The sequence below is a fragment of the Mytilus edulis genome, chromosome 8 (assembly GCF_963676685.1).
Source record: "Mytilus edulis chromosome 8, xbMytEdul2.2, whole genome shotgun sequence".
Lineage (NCBI taxonomy): Eukaryota > Metazoa > Mollusca > Bivalvia > Mytilida > Mytilidae > Mytilus > Mytilus edulis.
Genome location: NC_092351.1, coordinates 80,353,641 through 80,374,287, shown reverse-complemented (window position 1 = coordinate 80,374,287; position 20,647 = coordinate 80,353,641). Strand labels below are relative to the sequence as shown.

The 20,647-nt window shown below is 31.4% G+C and overlaps 1 protein-coding gene across 7 annotated transcripts in view; it reads left to right on the top strand.

The window, feature by feature from the left end:
- Positions 1 to 20,647, top strand: part of LOC139486373 (protein Shroom3-like) — a 116,107-nt gene that overhangs the window by 23,625 nt on the left and 71,835 nt on the right. For 6 of the 7 annotated variants that reach the window (XR_011655566.1, XM_071271243.1, XM_071271241.1 and 3 more), the window contains exon 2: positions 15,948 to 16,124. Coding sequence is in view for 6 of the 7 variants with exons in the window: in XM_071271243.1 (XP_071127344.1) it covers positions 15,948 to 16,124 (177 nt within the window). In the remaining variant the exon portion in view is untranslated. Of the gene's footprint in view, positions 1 to 12,393; positions 13,431 to 15,947; positions 16,125 to 20,647 lie in introns of those variants that run through there. The other variant, XM_071271242.1, reaches the window with a different exon arrangement.

Below are 20,647 nucleotides of genomic sequence, written 5' to 3'. Positions count from 1 at the left end.
TGGGTTCAAAAAGCCCCACATTATATAACTTTCTGAAAAGAAGTATTTTGTGTTTTGTCTAATATGGCCATTACATACGTTGATGCAATAAATTATTTTTGAATTGATTTTAAAAGGGACAATGCAGCTTTTATTTGAGATATAATGATTATTTTTTAAAGAGTCATTTTTGGGACTTCCATCGAAGATCATACAAGGATATTACGTATTATGCACGTCAGAGCTGCATTTTTTTATAACGGATTTTCACTGCCTATATGACATCACAGTTTTTGGTAGAAGTACAGAAGTTTTACTTAATACAATAGGTATTATTATACATTCATTCAAGTGAAGAAATTTAACTTTGGGTTATCTCCCTTTATTTTAAATTCATTTATTTAAATAAGAATATTCAACTGTTGTTGGTGTATTAAAGAGTATAAAAGGGCAGACAAAAAATTGAAAAGGGCATGATGTTACTATTTTATTCCTGATCGAAAATATGAAATATTACTATACCGAGCAGAGTAAGGAGCGGAAATAGGAAAATGATTTTATACACTAAATAAAGAAGATATATGTTCATATCAAAGGGGTGAACTGTGACCCTCTATGCCCCCACCTTGAATCCCCCATAGGTGTTATACCTTATTATAGTTGTAGAATCAAGTCTTTAAGCTAGTTAACACCTAGGAAATCAGAAATCAGAAATCAATCATATTGGATACACACATTTTTAACCTGTCATTTTTTTTAAAAATCTGATGAAATAGGTATTTCCTATTACATATATATTAATTGTTTAATTATGCTGAAAATTGTATCATGCCTTCAATGTTATACAACTTGGAATTGAATAGTAAAGTATTATTATTTTGTTTTGCAAACTTTTAATTTTATTGACTTGAAATTTTTTTTTGAGGGGTAAAATTAATTGTACATAATAAATTTTGAAATTGACAAATGGTTTATGTTAGGAAATGATTCAAGATTTGCACTGATTGACTTTAGAACTCTGAAAACTGAATTGAATAATAGTTGGTGAAAGTGACTTTAGCCAAAACCGATGCCAGGACAATCTATTTATCCTAAAATACATAGATATAAGAAGATATTGTATGGGGCAACCAATGAGACAACTCTCCATCCAAGTCACAATATATCAAAATAAACCATTTCTGGTCAAAGAACAGTCTTCAAATCAGAGCCTTGGTTCACACTGAACAGCAAACTATATTAAGGGCCCCAAAATTACTAGTGTAAAACCATTCAAAGAGGAAAACCAACAGTTAAATCTATATAAAAATGAGAAATGAAAAACATTTGTGAACCACCTCAAAAAACGACTGTAACCACTTAACATCATGTTCCTGACTTAAAACAGATGCAAACAAATGCAGTGGGTTTAAAAGTTTTAATAGGTACCAACCTTCACCCTAACATGAAACAATAATTTAACATCACAACATAGAAAGACATAACTTTTAAGTTAGATTTCAAGAAATGTTGCATAAAAACCTGATAATTCCTACAAAATTTGACTGCTTAGGTTTTTAATTTTTGTGACACCAGAGTAACTTGTGATTTTTGCAGTTATAACAACATGACAAACAAAATTGTTGAATTTACAGTATTATCTATATACCATAATACATTGGTTCCAAAAATGAAGTGGGACATCTTTATGTATAAAACAACACAGAAATTCAAACATCCATTTGTTTTATTAGGAAAATTTGTCTAATCATGAGTTGACAATATTCCACAGTATATTAGTGCATTACTCTAAAGTATTTGAAGGCTATTATAGCAAATTTTTAGTTTAACCTTAAAATAAAACTTCTGTTTGAAGTATTTTATGACGTAGCTACTAGCTGCATAAAAGAATTATATAAATATCGGTAAAATATTTTAAAATAGATTTTATAATCTTGCAAACTGCTTTAAATTCATCAAAATGCAAACTATTTGTAGTATTAACTATTGATTTAGAATTTTTCAAGTGATTTTCTATATATGGACATTTAAAATACTATTTACCGAGTGTAAAGACATTTTCACAAGCGTCCCTTGACTAAGAAGTTAATTTGACACGAAAAATATCCAAGAATTTGTTTACCTTTAAATTTGAGGTTTAAAAATAAATCTAGAATTTCTTTCAAATAAATAAAGTTAAGGTCAGGAATCAAAGACTTTGGGTGTCAACATGTAATTAGAGGCTACTGTTTATAGATATGTATCTTAATTCAATATGTCAGATGGTTTAAAGTGCAGGCAACCTTGTACCAGGGCGGGACATGAACTTTTATTGTTTTATTTTTGTGGCTTTTTTATATTTTTGTATAAATTTGTATTTTAATTTTCATATATATGAGTTGTTTTTTCATGAATAATTTTGCATTGGTTGTAAAATTTTGGGAGTATTAATCAGTTTTAAATTTTCATTATTATTAATTTGCAATAATGCAGATTTTTGTTTTATATCACAACTGTTTTGTATATGATGTTATGAGTTGTGTGAGTAATATCTTTAAGAGATTAATGAGAAAATTGATGGTAATATTGGACAAATTTAAAATTCAATGTAGAATGGTTCAACTTTTGTCTTTTATTGCTTTTATAAACGTTATGTAGGAAAGCTAAATTTGTTCTACAAAAAAGTCATTGTTTTACAAATATTGCTATCAAGGTAATCTATTTTTTTAAAGCAATTGAATAGGTACGTAACGGGTCAGTTACGAAAAAAAGGATTTAAAGACAAATCAAAAGAGAAAAGTTGATAATCAAATAAAATGTAATTGTTAGGGAGATACAAAGGTCATCTGTAATTGTTGGGGAGATACAAACGTCATCTATCAGATAAGTTGTCAGAACAAGCCAAAATATCATGTGCTTTACCTTAATGTTTGTATATGTCTTTTCCCTCTTGGAACCCAACCCAGCTGACTCTTTTCAGATATCTAAACTTACAAATGTATGTCATGCATAGAACCAGTGGTTTATGAAATATTTGAATAGATATGTATATTTGTCTAAGGCTTATGTCATGCATATAACCAGTTTGGCTTAGACTATTGTCTTGCCTAGAACCATGCAGTGGTAAACTATACATTTTACAATGGCAATGTCATATCTAGAACCTCAGTCTGGTTAACGCTGTATTTTATGAAAGCTATATACAACATTTCCAAAACTAGTTGTCCTCTACATATTTGACTAAAGCTGTCATGATTAGTCTAAAACCATTCTTGTTCTATATATTTGACTAAAGCATAATCACTACCATATCTAAAGAACTTAGTTTTGTTCTATATATTTGACTAAAGCTTATGATCACTTCCATTTCAAACACCAGTGGTATCCTATAGATGACCTTTGGTCTTGTCTACAGTTATCCTGTAAATGACCTGAGATATTTTCCTGACATCTATGATGACAAATGACCAGTGGACAAAGTACTTGATGAATAATTTATGTCGGAGTTGTTCACACATACTTCATCCTCATTATTACATTTTTACCTTGGACATTTGTGTATGTAAACTTTTAGGCCAAAAAAAATAATAAATGTGTTTCTGCTTACCATACCTACTATAATTTTAGTGCCCAGTTGCAGATCTAGGGGTGGGGGTCGAGGGGTTGGAACCCATGTTTTTTTTGGACAATCAATGCATTTGAATGAGGACATATGGTTGGAACATTCCCTTTTATCAGCGGTTTTGAACCCCCCCTCCCCCCCCCCCCTTTTAAAATGGCTGGATGCACCCCTGGTGCCAATCCTTACATTTTTAATGCCATTTTTGAACAAGCACTTAAACTCTTACAGATTCCCTAGTACCAAGCTAAAAAAGTTTTTAAATAAAAGGATATTGCCTACCTTAGTGACCTACCTTATTTTTCTCCAGCATGTTAGCGGAAACATTTTTTTTTTGGCCTTTAACATTCATCATGATAATTATTACATCTTTATATACCTTGGACATTTGTGTATGTTAACTTTTACATACATTATGTTTGTATTGATATTGTTTTACATGTCATCACAAGATCAGTCAGCTGGGAAACTTACATCCTTTGCAATGTTCTTATATAAATAACTAAATGTTTTACATGACAAGATCTTGAATTTTCTACAAATGTTTAATTTAGTGCCTTATATCTTCTTGTTGCAAATCTTTACATAAATTAGTGGGGAGTTATTAACAACTTATGGGTCTATTAGGTGTATATGTCTTTATATTGCATATTATATGATGGACAACAAAAATGGTGCTCCTTAATTATTATATAATATAGATATAGGGAAAAAAGGGGGGTGTAAAAAAGTTTTTGATGCACATAATTACAAATTTAGATACTTTATCCAAGGTCATCTATAAATATTGTCTGCAGATATTATTAAAGAATCGTAAAAATAACTTAAGTTAATTTTCTTGTTCAGTGGAAATCTAATTTATACTGGGATAATTAATCAATGGCAGCTAATTACAGTGTCAGACAAGCCTACCTTGGTATTTTGGGTTCTAAACAGAACCTGCAATGTTTTGAGTGCATTGCAATTCCACATTGAGCAGAAATGATACTGTCCAAAAAATACTATATTGATATGCTTACATGCAAAGACTGCTCATTAACTTTGGAACATTATGCCAAAAAAAAATAATACATGTGTTTCAATTAACCCTGTAACCTACCCTCTAGTTTTACTGGCCTGCCCTAACACATTTTTTGCCATTTCAGAACAAGTACTGTTAATAAATCCGACTGATTCCCAATTAGCAAGCTAAAAAAGAATTGTTCATAAAAATGATATTGATCACATTCCAACGCTCAATGCAGTAGTTCATTCTCAAAAGTGCATCATATACAGTATGGTACATTTCACCTATAAAGTACTTGTTGGTGATCAATAACTTATATCAGATACATATAACAAGACTAATCAAAGAAGAGATTGATAAGGAATGAAGAATATTTTGTCTTTTATAGTTCCTTTACTAGTCTTGGATAAAACACACCTTTAGATAGACTGCTCATTAACTTACATAGCAGTATACCTGAGATGGAAAGCTCATTAACTCGCATTGCAGCACATCTGAATACAGAATCGTTTACCAATAATTTACTAGAAAATCAACACTTGATTTTGAAGTGTCTGTAAGGATAGTCTGAAGAGATTACTTGTTCAATGACAGAATACAAAAACTGTTATATTGACTGGTTAATTGTTTTTTAATTGGAGGTAAATTGATCAGAGTTTGCTCTGTAAAGCACTTTTGATCAACAGGAATTGGTTTTCAGTTGAGCTACATGATAATACACCTGTGTATAATTTATTGGGTACCTGGTCATGTCTGCAGAACACAGCACACCTGAGATTTACGCCTTAATTAAGATCTATATCTCTTTTACTTATCTTTTGAGTAAGGCATCAGTTTTATTCACCTGTGAAATGAACAAAGTAGTATTTGGATAAAGATCTATTTAACTGCAAATTACCTCAATTAATTTGATTAAGATAACAACGATTTAACATTTCCCGTCAAAATAAAGTGCTAGGTTGCCATTGTATACAGACGGATCTTGACGTCTTTGTAGTAGATTCGTTACTGTAAATGTTTAAATACGTCTTTGTTTGTATTGGTAATTCCGTAAATCTCCACGATGAAGGATTTTAAACTACTGAACTGTTTGTCTTCAAAGTCAAGGTAATTTCTTTGGTCATTGTTGTTTGTGTTGATCTTGACACAGCTAATACTAAATTCTGCACATTTTACATTATGTTTGGCAACTAGTTTTTATTTTGCAATTCATGTACGTTGCATGGATAATTGTATTATGAAATGGATTATGGAATGACCGTTCAAATAATTTTCTCAACAATTGTGGATATAGTATGAAATTCTGCGATTTGTATAGAATGCAATGATAATTGATAACATGTCATCAAGGTACAGTGAGTGTTGTGTGGTTTGTCTGTGTTTTTAAGTGTTTGATTAATACAGGAAAACAGTAACCATGGGAAACATTGGTGTTTGTAAGTGTTTGATTAATACAGGAAAAAATATCATGGGAAATATCAACATTTTTCAAGTGTTTACGAAAATGTTGTCAGACAAATAGGCATTCTTTCATGACAATATTTACTCTAAACATGATAACAAATTGCTGGAACTCAAATTGCACTTTTTGGTAACCTAAATTGAAAGAAATTTTTTAATTTGTTTTTTATATTTTATATCGCAACAGTTTTTCTGTGATTCCAAATAGTCATTTATCTGACATTGGTCAGTTGTTGGACGTCTTAGAATTGGGTCAACAATTTTTCCGTTTAATAAGGTCAGACTTTTCCAACTATTATTACTAGCTGCTAAACTAAGATTTCCCATTGTAATTTGCAACAGCTCTTTTCGTTTTGGAAAGATAAAAATAAATTGTGAAAAACAAGCAGGGCTGATTTGCTTGAGGATTTCATATTTCACAGACATTTTAATTAGAGATGCTCTCCAATTGTACAAATGTGTATTGAAAGTGTTTCTACCAAAAGAAATTCCACAAAAACTTCTTAAAAAAATCGGACAACCACAATACTACTCAGTTTGCAGTACAGAAAATTTCTTATAATACTCTTTCGCAAAGTGACTTATTAATTGACAACAAACGAAAGTGCTTTCGGTCACATAATGTCCCTATATTTGACAGTGCACACATACCAGTGTTGTATTTTGTAGTAACATAGGATTTGATGAACTTTTGATATTTGGTTGTTTGTCCAGTTTGTTCCTTAGGTGTGTGTGAATATTCTTGTTGATGGGTGCCAAATATGGGTCTGTTTTGTTTACACCGATCTGTCAAAGGTGACAGGTTTGTTTCATCGTGTCAACTTGAGGTTTGTTTTGGAAAATTTATAGAAACTGTACATTGTTAATTTAGTCTTGGTGTTTTTGTATGAAATGTAAAAAGTGACCAATTGAAAAATGTATATCAAAATGAAAATGAAAAAAAAAAAGACAGTTAAAAATTCAACACCCCCCCTAGAAATTCCTGGCAACTGCATGGCCTCCGATCTACCATTAAATAATAGACTAGTGTTTGTAGAACCAGTGCTTTTATTACACCCGAGTTATAAATATTTCCTTGTAATTGCAAGGTTATGGAAGTGACATGAAAATTAATTTTCTCCAGTAAATAGCTCATTTCTGATAATTTTACTGCTGCTTTTGAGTTATGTAAAATAAAAGTTGATATAAACTTTTAAATAAGTATTAAAAGTACCTAGTTTAGTATCATACTCTATGTTAAAATGCATTTGGGCAATCATGCTATGAGAAAATTAAATTAAATCTCCTTGTTGATAGGGGGTATTGTCTGATGGTCCGATACTATTGTTAATGTTTGTTTATTTGTACATACTATCCACTTCTAGAGGTCAGAGATCAAACACTGTCCTGTATGGTAAATTAAACATGTATTGTTTCAGAAATCTATGATCATTTACCAATAGAACTGTCTTATTATTAGTATGACATGAACAATTGTCCTATGTCGGAATGTTCAACTAGTATGTACTTTTAAGTCCAGACATTTAAACTACTTAGAAGTCCTGTAAAGATTATATTCAGTGGCGGATCTAGAAATTTTCATAAGTGGGGCCCACTGACTGCCTAAGAGGGGGCCTGGTCCAGTCACTCTTCAGTGATTCCCTATATAAGCATCCAAATTTTTTCCCAAAAAGGGGGGGGGGGCACAGGCTCCCTGGGTCCTACCCCTAAATCCGCCTCTGATATTCAGATTTATTATCAGTGGTGGATCGAGCGGGTTCTGGGGGTTTGGCACCCCCCTTTTTTTTATGATTAATTTATTTGAACAGGGACATATAGTTTGAACACCATCAACATTAAATTCTCCAAAATAACCAAAAAAGTATATAGATATATGGTAAGGTAAACATGTGACTATATAATGGTTACTCAAACTTAAGATATGTATAATAAAATTTGTCAAGTAAAGCTAGTTAGAAACCTCATATACATTATTATAAAAACATGAGGATTATTTACTGCATTCGCCTAGTACATTGAAAGTTTCTAACATTGTTAGGTCAATATACAATGACAGGCAGGTATATTTCTTTGCTTGCATGTTGTGACTCACTTCGGTGAATGTTTCCTTGTATTCTGTGATCTATCATGGCTAAGTGTCTAATTATTTCAAACTTTTTACCTTTTATAGGAAAGAATTTGAAGATCATCTTAAACTGTCATTGTGATTTGTACGGAATGTTAATGTTGATAGAAAATGAATTCAGGGGATTTGTGTTAGTTTAATACAAAAAATGAATAAAATATTGATAAAGAAAATTGACATAACCTAAAGGCAGTACATATAGGTGAGATTAGGAAATATTATGGATGTGCAGAACTAATTTGGTCTAAGTAGGTTATTTTCTTAGGCTAGACATACATTAACAGTATTATATATTCAATTGTTCTTTTTGTGCATTGTTCATATCAATGTATTTATTGGGTGATTTAAGGATCTACAATGCTAATTTATTACTTAAAGCTTATGTTTTGACAATGATAAGTATATGTGACTCAAGTTCAAGATTTTACATGTAAAAGAAAACTTGCAACAACATTTTGAGGTACAAACTAGTTCAGATTTTGCAGTCCACAAACTCCACCTTTCCTTCAAAAGATCTTGTATATGAAGAATTTTAATTCTTCAGTGGCAGATCCAGAAATTTGTAACAAATGGGGACCCACTGACTGCCTAAGAGCAAGGAAGAGGAGGCCTGCTCCAAATATACTTCTAAGATTCCCTCAATAACCGACCAAATTTTACATACAAACAGGGAAGCCAGGACACACTGTCCCTTCCCCATCTAAATGTGCCTCTGTACTTGAAGTGCTATTAAGTTTGTTTATAAGCACGATATATTTGCCGCTGGACATTAAGCAAACTACAGAGGAGTATTGAAACCTATTACCCAAAGGGGCCTGTCCTTACCCCTTATTACATTGTGAGTCCTCTCCCCCTTTTAGGTGAAGGAATCTTTTATAACTGGTCCAAATTCCTTTGAAAATATCCGATTGTGTCTGGTTTTGATTAAAATTTCCTGAATATTCTTATCCGATTTGCCGATATATTCTTATATAGATATTCAATTACACGATAAAATTAACATTAAACATTTAGGGAAGGTTTTGGTGTTTTGAAATAATACTACAATAGCTGATATATTCGTTTAGCTGATATCTGATTGGGTGGACTCTACTTTACATATACATGTCTGAATGAAGAAATATCATAAAAGTTAAATAAAATCAATAAATTATGGAATCTTAATAAATTATGGAATCCTAATAACTATCATGAGAAACAAATATTTATACAGATCATTACTAAATACGTTTTTATATCTTATTCATTGCCAGCACTTTGGCCAAGGCAAAACAGTTTCTCATAATTAAACAAACATATCTTTGATGTAAAAACATGCATTTCCTATTGTAATAAAACCTGACAATTTATTATGTATTAATAATAATTGTGTACATCTTACTCATTAGGTTACAATAAGGACAGATGATCTTAATCACGGTAAATTATTAATAGATTTATATATTTTGTGGTATCAAATAGACAGTTCTCAGGCTAATGTAAGAAAGTGTGATCAGTCCCCAATGGGAGTCAAAGTTGTTGAAAATGCATGTAATATGGTAGTAGTATAATGTATAAACTTTTACACAATAAATGTTGATAATTGTGGTCATGCATGTTCATAAATAAGATAAGATATTTATATATATATAATATTGTAAGTATAAAAATTTATATGGTCGTTATTACATATATGAAATATTCCTAAATAGCTGTAATAAATTTTTGGATTTTTCAAAATTAATTTAAAGTATTATTAGTAAGATAGGAAAACATAATAATTGTTTGATAAATGTATTGGAAATTTAAGACAATCTTTGTAAGACTGGCAAGAATTTAAAAATTGATTTGACTGTTACATTTTATTCTTCTAAAATTATCTCCCTTATGAACTAAAAAAGTTTTTATAAGAGTTATCTTTCTTGGAAGCTGCTGCTTAATAGGGTTGCCTGTTCACATACATTGTATTATCTGTTTGTAATGTCGAGTTACTTGTTGTATTTTACATTGCTATAAAATAATTTCAATTTTTGGGGGTATACAAACATGGAATTTCTAAATTTACATGCACATGTAAGGATTAAATGTTTGACTGATTCATTTGAATTGTTCCTCTTCAGAGGGGAAGTACCTGATACAGAAGTTATTGATGAGAAAAGACTCATAACAAGGAACTCTAGCCAACTCAGTCATTTAATGAACTTGTTTTTTAATTTAGACGAAAACTGTTGCAATGCATTGATTTGCATAAAAAGACCGTTGTTTGTTACTGATGACTAATAGAGATACATGTCTTTAGATCACCTGATTTAAGATGGATCTGACTAAATACATTGTTATGTAACCTATATGTAAACTATGACAGTTTTCAATTTTTCAAGATTCTTCTTTTTTGAAGGTCAGACATTTTGGCAGTAGCAAAATTTTATTGCATCATCTAAATTGTGGTTTAAAAATTGATTGATTTTTGGTTAGAAGGTGAATTTGTTTAATTCCTAAAAAAAGTTTCAATTAAATGTTATTTTGGCACAATCAGCATTTAGCATTGTACATGTACATCTGAGTTTGTCTCTGCAGATTTTTTAGATACATTTATCTGCTTACATTGACTCTTAAAGAGAATCAGGCCATTATAATTATTAGAAAAGATATAAAAAATGCATTCAGATGCATCTTAATTTGCAAGGAGGCTTGATTTGGTTATAACTTAATTGATCTTGGTCATTGGAGTAAACATTGAAGCAAGATATAAATATATATATGTTGTACAGAACTTTAAAGAAAATATCAATGGAAAATGTGTTCTCTTTTTATTCTATGTTAAAACAGTCTATTTAGTTTTAATCTATTGTAAGGGTTTTAGTTACACATCTGCATTCTTTGTATTTAGGTTAATGATACACATCTCTGTCTTTTTCCATATACATAATCCTGACCTTTTTTGCTAAGATTAAAGCACAAATTACAAGGTGACTCATAGTTATTGCTCTTTCTTATATAAACTGCTTAGGATACTAACTTTGTACCTTATTAAAAGAATTATAGAGATTATATATTTTCTTTTGAATATGAATTAGGAAAATTAATCGCATATTAAATCAAATGAGTCAGTTTGAAATTGTGTTCTATTTGTATTGTTAGTACATGTATTTAAATTTACTGAATTTCTCGTGTACATTTTACTTAAAATGTGTAAGTCAGAATTGAAGTTGTTTTATTTCCTCTTATGAACACAGTATTATAAAAAAGGGGGTGTCACCACCAAGGCAATAAAATGTCAGCTAGATTTCTAAAAAAAAAATTGCATAGATTTCTAAAAAAAAAATTGCAATCACTTATATATAGGGGTCTCTTCCTCCCCCTAATATGCCTCTGGTATTTATAGATTTAATCTGGTTGCAACATTTCAATTTTCCTCCTTTTATAGGTGTAAATGCCATTGGCTTTAAAAATAAGTTGAAAGGTATAAAAGGGTGTTCACAGGTTAAAGAAAGAAAAGGAGGGTTGATTATCGGGTTTGAGGAGTTCTGATTAAAGTTTGACTTTAAAGTCAAGGACCCCAAAGAAACCCCCCCAAAAAGACATTGTCCGCTATGGTCTCTACTTCCTATATCCATTATTTTTCCATGGGGACTTTAAAGGAGTGCATATTTTCTCAAATATCGAAATCAGGAATGCCAAATATTGCAACTGTGTGACAACTTGATAAGTTGATAAAAATCCTGCGTTACTTGTCCCATTATGTCTTGGTCGATTCTATTCAAATGTTTTGACAAATTTAGACATGCTCTTTGGAATCAAACAAAAGTATGGAAAGTGTGATATATCTACTTTTTGTATCACAAGTAGTTTAGTATTTGCCATTTTATTGCATTTCTAATGACCTGTTTACACAAAAACAACAAGAACGTTTTGTAAAACACCCTCTCCATTACTATCGACACAATCTATTTCTTCAGCCCTGTTAAGTCTATACAATAAATCGTCAAAAATCTGACTGGCTTACATTCTGCAGTTAGATGTATTTCATTGATACGATTTACATGTTAAACAAATGTTTACATAGATTTTTGATTGGGGGTCTGAAAATTAATAAAGGGGGCTTTAATTATAACCAAATACCAATTTCAAAATCCAATAAAAGAATTTCAAAGGAAAGTTTTGACACTTTTACTCGAAAGTTATTTGTTAAGCGAGATTAAAGCATGATTTCTATAGTCATGTGGGTTCGTATAAATAATCTCTATTGTTGTGTGTTTCAAACCTTACAGACACGCGTTATAATTATCAATGGATAGATTTTGGTGACGGACATTTGATTCTTTAGAATTTTGTTTGAGGAAGATACTAAGGTTCAATGTTACATTCTCTATAAAGGTTTACATTTATTAGAAAAAACATTTGTAACAGTAGCCGAGACAACACAATAGGTCAGTTGGATTCCCGATTCGTCACTTTAAATACCACGTTTACCTTGAAAGCGAAGTGAAATATTGGTCAGTTTTTCTTAGGATTGTTTTGTGACAGAAGTGGTGGACAGTGTACCTGTTTAAATTTTTTTTTATTAAACTGCAACCCAGTTTTTAAAAGGTATGGTGACTATAGTTGTTTCCTGTTGCTGGATGTAAGGCAAATAACTTGAGGATTAACAATATCAGAAAAAAACTTCAAAGAAGCACATTCAAAGAAATCTCAAAACCTTGGATTAAACAATCTATTCTTCTAACGAGATTACGTAAACAGATAATGGTACAAAGGATAAATTATTTATAACAATTTCATAATTGGATTCAGTTAATTGGAATTAGAAGATTTCTGTGCTGAAAAAAAAAAGAACTTAACATTGATCTAGTTTTTGCACAAGATAATTATATTTACACGAAAAATGAAAAAAATTGGTAATTAGCAAAAGGAGGATGGTTACTTACACCTGTAGATGTCAAATTTGATAACTGACACACGTTTATACCAATTAATGATTAAGTAATGATTAATTGATGCCAAAAAAAAATTGTGATGCAAAGTTACGAAACTGCAACATGGTCACGATACTTGTGATTAAAATGCCAGATACAAACTCATGGTTAATGAAACCTAATTAGACGGGTAAAGCAGTGAATTTATTTTATTAACTGTTGTGTGGATTTAAATAAAAAAAACTGAAATTTGACAGAAAATGTGAACTTGGTTTAATTTATTATGATGGCATCTTCACATAGGCAAACTTATTCGCCACGACGTTCTGTGAGTTTTAATTATGCTGATTATTGGAATCAAATCAGGTAAGAAAACACCTGTATTCACACCTGTCCAAACAGGTAAGGGTCATAAAAAAATGTTGCCTAAATAAAAAAGGTCCAGAAAAAAATATTTGCAGATGTTGTGATCTTGCATGTTTTTCTTTACTCAATATTGCCTATAACAGAAAACTACAATCGTATACTATGTTATAATTAATATGAGTTGCATGTACGGTCTTCAAGTGAGTACCTGAAAAGCAGTGGTCTAAAGGTTTTGAAAAGAACAGACACAATATTGGTAGTCTGCAACAAATATTCTTCAGGATTTTTTTTTTTTTTGTAAGAACTCTGCATGTATAGTTTTAAATTAGATCAATATTTGGTGTAAAAAGGGGGAGGGTGTGAGAAAACAGGACTACTTGTTTGAAAAATACAATGCATTCTGTACTGAAACCATTGATTTGACCATGAATCAGTTTGCTAAGAGTGGCTGATTTTAAAATGAAGAATAGTTTGGGCCCCTTGTCTTTCTGAAAGTGGTTTTTATGTTGTTCTCATTTAAGTTATAATACACATTTCAATAGAAATAACACAATACATTTGAATATAATTCAGATAGCATAGTACAGCTAATTTCCATACGATTCTCATTCAACATTTAAATTCAGTATGAAAGCTGAAGCAGTTGTTACACTTATAAAGTGTTTTAAGCTTGTAACAATAAAATTAACGATAAATAAAGCATGTCACATGCCTTTGTATTGAATCGATGGGGAATCCAGGGGAGGGGGAGGGGGTGGTTCCCCCCCTTTGTCCTGGGTTGGAAACCCCCCTTTTTAAAATGGCTGGATCTGCTCCTGTGAATTGTTGCGTTTTCAAGGTATGTAATATAATGTACATAATGGAATAAATAGTCACAAAAAACTGTATATATATGTACCATGTATATATGAAATTTTGAGAAAAGATATGGCAGTTTTGATAATGAATAAAAACATCAGAAAAATGTAGCTGCTAGTGAGCCAGTATGCGTAAAATAGCTTCTTTTTTTGTTCGGTATAAAAGTATATAATCATCCACAGCATTAACAATTCAGTTCACTGGCAAATCCAGGGGTGGTTCCAGGGGTCCAGGAACCCCCTTTTTATTTTTGGACAATTGATGCATTTGAATAGGGACATAAAGTTGGAATCTCACCTTTCTTGTTGGTTGGAACTCCCCTTTTAAATATGGCTTGATCCACCCCTGAATTGTTAGAATAAGTTGCTTTTTGTTTTGTAAAAAATAGAGAGAAAAAATATACTGATTTGATGTTGTCATGAGTATAAATCGATTAAAAAATGAGTTATGTAAATCAAATTGAAATTATGTTGTATTGTTGTTGTTGAGAAAGCCGTATTAGCGCAAGTTCATATAAATATATAATTGTAACACATATCTGAGATGATCTACTCTCCACTTTAATGCTACTTCAATTGTTTACAGTAACAAGGGGAGATAACTTGACAATTACTTAATATCTGTCTGTGGTCTTGAGCAAAGAAATTTATTTTATTTGCCGGTCTGTATACAACTTTAGGTTAATTTAATGTAAATACACTTTGATTACGACCTCGTTCCACGCTCGGTAGGTGGTCAAAACATCTTTGTCAATATTTTGTCATTGTAATTTAACATAAGAAACAAATAACAAAATCGTTGGATTTATTCTTTGATTAGCGCACTCTCAAAGTGTTTTCCACCACACAGTGCGACCTCTGGTATAATGGGGCTGTTCTTTATATTGTTTGACATTATTTAATTAGGACAAGGCTGCTTGATCTGTGATGAGATTAAACACAGTTTTAATGCAAGAAAGTTGTATAATATTAAATGTTATTAAAGCAAACTTCATTAGATTAAAGTGAATTTTTCACCTCACTGCATTGGTATGCTCTGTATTGTGTGTTCCCATACATTTAGCTGAAAACTTTTACAAACGATTACGATCTTGAGGATTGTAGATTTGACGATTGTGGGTTTTTGAACAGTTTCTTTAAGTCTTTATCTTCAAAAGGTTTATTGAGTTTTTACAATTCCACAAAACTGTTGTAGAAATTTTGCTTGATTAATTTGTGTCAGTTGATGTCAGTTTATTAACCTATTGACTTGCATCAAATATAGAAACTGATAAAAAAAACTGATTGTTGTATTGAAAAGGGTTTGCCCAAAAGCTTTACTTTAAGGTAATGCTAAATTTATTGTATGATTATGTAGATCTCAGTTTTGCCTAGCAGCATAAATATTGTTTTTGTGGTGCACACAGGTCTTAGGTTAAAATTGCTACTGAAAAGTTTATTGAATAATTCTTTTATCTCAGTTTTGCCTAGCAGTATAAATTAGTTTTTTGAAGTGCAAAGGTTAAAATTGCACAAAATTACAAGTCAAGATTTAAGTCATCTAAGCTTACGGCTCATAAGTGACAGTGTATAAAACATGCAATTGTTACATAATAGACTGTCTTTAATACAGTATACTTGTGTCTGTAAATTTGTAAACAAATCCTAATTTATTTTTTAGGGGAACGTCAAAGCTAGAGTCCAGTGTTAAAGTACTGCGATCATCATCGTTCCTACAGAAAGCCAGAGAGGCACAGGAAAGAGAAAGAAGTAGACTGGGGATACAAGATGATAGTATTGTCCAGAAACAGTCCTCTTCCAGTATGAAACAAAGACCAAGAAGGATAGAAAGCTTCCAGTAAGTCATTTAGCTTACATGCGAAAGTTTGTTCTTGAAGTTCATAGGCAAGCTTCTTCTTGAAGGTCATATGCAACAGTTTGTAAAGGTCACAACAATCAACCAAAATTTTAATATCATTCAGAAACCAAAAAGCATATTTTGTTTAGCCTGATTTGGTGTATTCAATTTACACAATGATATTATGGCACAGCCTATTGTGGCTTTCAGATGGAGAACTGCAGCAATAATAGTGCTGTTCCTATTCTTTTGGTTTTGTCATGTTTGTGCAGTGATTTTGTATCATGAATTAATATACCTTATCACATATTTGTAACAAAAACATTCCCTATTTCATATATACAATAGCCGCTGATTTGCTCTAGTGATATTTAGGCACCTTGCACTTTTATGAGAGTCTCGAGATGATACCAGGCCTTGAAGGCATAAAACTTTGCTCAGTGCTCACAGCACAAAAATCATGCACGAAACATGAAATCCAGCATTTTGGTTGGTTGAATCTTGAGTCTGAGTACATAAATCATGCTCGAAAGTTTTATGACCGTGAGGCCAGGGATGACATAGAAAAGGACATGTTATAATCTATAAATATCCCGTCATTATACATACAACAATTAAAAGAAAGACGTAGATATTATTTGTAAATAGAGATGTGAGTTTGTTTATTTTAATAATAATTTGTTCAAGGTTTTTATCACCGCAGACAAAGTACAAATATTAATATATCTTATGATAATATTTTCTGCACTTTTATAAACAAATAAACAAAAACCTGAGATGCACATTTTGCCAGTAGACAGTGTTAACCCTATGATTAGGCTAAAAATATTATCTATGTCTAGTAATTATAGAGTTCAAAGAAACTTAAATCATAGAGACCACCCTATATACTTAGATAGTTATCATACAATATCTATATATTTTTTGGTTTGTCCTGCAGGAAACTTGTCTAATAAGCCTGAAAAATTACCGATTGTCACAATTTTTTGTGTCAATACGTATGAATATTTTCTGCACTTTTAAAAAACATAAACATAAACAAAAGATTCACATTTTTGCCAGTAGACACATGTTAACTGTATGATTAGGCTTACACATTATCTATGTCTTATAATTATAGAGTTCAAAGAAACTTAAATCACAGAGAGACCACCCTATATACCAGATAATTATCATACAATATCTATATAATTTTGAGGTTTGTCCTGCAGGAAACTCGCCTAATAAGCCTGAAAAGTAACCGTTTGTCACAACTGTTTGTGTCAATACCTATGAATAGAAGAAGTAATATTGTTTAACTTCATATATGTGTTTGAACTTCCGTTAATTCAATAGTTGGTAAAAAATTCAAATAGATTATTTATAGTAGTTAAAAAAAATCAAATAGTTCATTTATAGCTTCAAAGTGATAATGATATTCAATAGTGTTGATAATTGTCTGTGTATTAAGTTACTTTGGTGCACTTTGTTTAATTATGTATAGCTCTGATAATATCTGTCAGTAGATGGGTAGGCCAGACTTAAGTTAAGGGCTGTGGTGTCAATATTAAAGCTTTCTTGCACAAGATGTTTTGGTCAAAGATTTTGGATGGATTTTTTTATACATGTAGTGACAATTAGAGTCACTTTGATCAAAATCTTTAATTGTCAGCAAGTTCAAGGTTTGAATAGAATCTCATGCATATCTTTTTAACTTGGAAAGACTTGGACAGTAATTTTTCAATCACTGAGAGAGTAGTTATTTCTTTGACACTGTTTTTGATGCAATAACTTTGATAGTCACATCTGATGACTTAATTGGACCAATTAAGTTTAATAATGTCAACAACCTAGATTTAGACTTCTAAGTTAAATAGAGGTAAACATGCTGTTTTATAAAATTGTACATCCCCGATGTAATGCATCAGGGGCGGATCCAGCCATTTTAAAAAGGCGGAGGGGGGTTCCAACTATATGCTCCCATTCAAATGCATTGATCGTCCAAAGAAAGGGGGGTTGCAACTCTCGGCCCCCCCCCCCCCCCCCTGGATCCGCCAATGTATGCTTGAGAGAGATTTGGAGAACCCAAAAGAAAAAAAGGGGGAGGTAAAAATTAACCAAAAAAGGATCTTCCAATGTATAACAATAGCTAGGTTTACTATAAGTGATCAGAAGTTGATAAACAAGATCTTTAGGCTAACACTTAAGTATTTAAAAGTGCGTGAAAATCCTTTAAAAAAATTCGTTTTCACACATACTTGTAATATAACTATCCATCAGTATTTATCACTGAATTTTATACTCAAACCAGTAAGAAATAGATTTCGTTTAATTCATACAAAATTTAATAGGTTTAAATCTATGATTTCTCAAAGCTAATGGAAAACACTTGATGCCTTTGACCCAGAACGTAATTTGTATTTATCTATTTACAATTTGATAGTACCGGAATTCTTCACATCTCATTTTAAACGGTCAAAACAATATTGTACTTTAAAGTTAAAAGAAAAACGTTATTTACTCTAAAGAAAACAAAATAAATGCAAAGTCATCTTGGCATGTGTAAACCTCAATTTGGCATCTTTTGTTCAGGAAAACACCTAATTAGGATCAAAAGTGCATTGTTATATGTCACTTATTTTTTTACATTTTTTCAAATTTTTTTTTACATGACATGTTGTATTTTGTTTTTAGTTACCACAGAGTTATCTAGTGACCTTGGATCTTGGCGAGACAATTCGCTATTTCTATTTTTAGTCGTATTGTGAAGACTTTTCATGCAACAATAAATCATAAAGGAATTTAATTGGTATTGTTAAAGAGTTAAAAAGCTGTGATTAAAATATGACAGGAATTTCATTAACTTTGGACATAATAGTTTTTTTCATTCTTTACCTTTTGTTAGCAATGAATTGGTTAACTAACCAGTTGAATAGTTTTGACAGCTAAGTTGCTATCTAGTAAAAGAGATAAATGGTAGCTTGCTTAACTAGAGGAAGCGGGCGAAAGGGTGAAAAAATTGAATAAACTGAAAGAATTTAAGGTTGAAATTTAAGATGGAATTTGTAAAAGGTGAAAGAGAGAGCAGAATATTACTATTTTATGGTCAACCCTGATTTTAGAAAAATTATTTGGTATGGAAAAAAGACCAACCTGAAATGAAGATTGACCTTGAATTTACCATTTACCAATAAAACTTAATTCTCTACACTTGAGTTGTATTTTTCAATAAGTTTATACAGAAAATAACTTGCATTGATACAAAAAAAAAATATCAAAATTGTAAGCCTTTGAGTTTAAGGATGTCTAAGTCAGTAGAAGTAAAAATGTATTATGAAACCCAAGGTTGAAAACTACTTAAAGATGGTCACATTTTTCATTAATTTATTATTTCTAGTAAATTGGAGTAGCGCTCAGATTATATTAGAATTAAAACCATGCATTTACTTATATAATCTAAACAAACTGTTCTCTCTTTTTAGCTCACCGGGCCCGAAGGGCCAAGTGAGCTTTTCCCATCACTTGGCATCCGGCGTCCGTCAACCGTCGTCGTCGTCCATCGTCGTCCTGCGTTAACTTTTACAAAAATCTTCTCCTCTAAAACTACTGGGCCAAATTAAACCAAACTTGGCCACAATCATCATTGGGGTATCTAGTTTAAAAAATGTGTCCGGTGACCCGGCCAACCAACCAAAATGGCCACCATGGCTAAAAATAGAACATAGGGGTAAAATGCAGTTTTTGGCTTATAACTCAAAAACCAAAGCATTTAGAGGAAATTTGACATGGGGTAAAATTGTTTATCAGGTCAAGATCTATCTGCCCTGAAATTTTCAGATGAATCGGATAACTTGTTGTTGGGTTCCTGCCCCTGAATTGGTAATTTTAAGGAAATTTTACTGTTTTTGGTTATTATCTTGAAAACTATTATAGATAGAAATAAACTGTAAACAGCAATAATGTTCAGCAAAGTAAGATTTACAAATAAGTCAACATGACCGAAATGGTCAGTTGACCCATATAGGAGTTATTGCCCTTTATAGTCAATTTTTAACCATTTTTCGTAAATCTTAGTAATCTTTTACAAAAATCTTCTCCTCTGAAACTACTGGGCCAAATTTATCCAAACTTGGTCACAATTATCTTTGGGGTATCTAGTTTAAAAAATGTATCAGGTGACCCGGCCAACCAACCAAGATGGCTGCTACGGCTAAAAATAGAACATAGGGGTAAAATGCAGTTTTTGGCTTATAACTTAAAAACCAAAGCATTTAGAGCAAATCTGACATGAGGTAAAATTGTTTATCAGGTCAAGATCTATCTGCCCCGAAATTTTCAGATGAATCGGACAACCCGTTGTTGGGTTGCTGCCCCTGAATTGGTAATTTTAAGGAAATTTTGCTGTTTTTGGTTATTGTCTTGAATATTATTATAGATAGAGATAAACTGTAAACAGCAATAATGTTCAGCAAAGTAAGATTTACAAATAAGTCAATATGATTGAAATGGTCAATTGACCCCCTAAGGAGTTATTGTCCTTTATA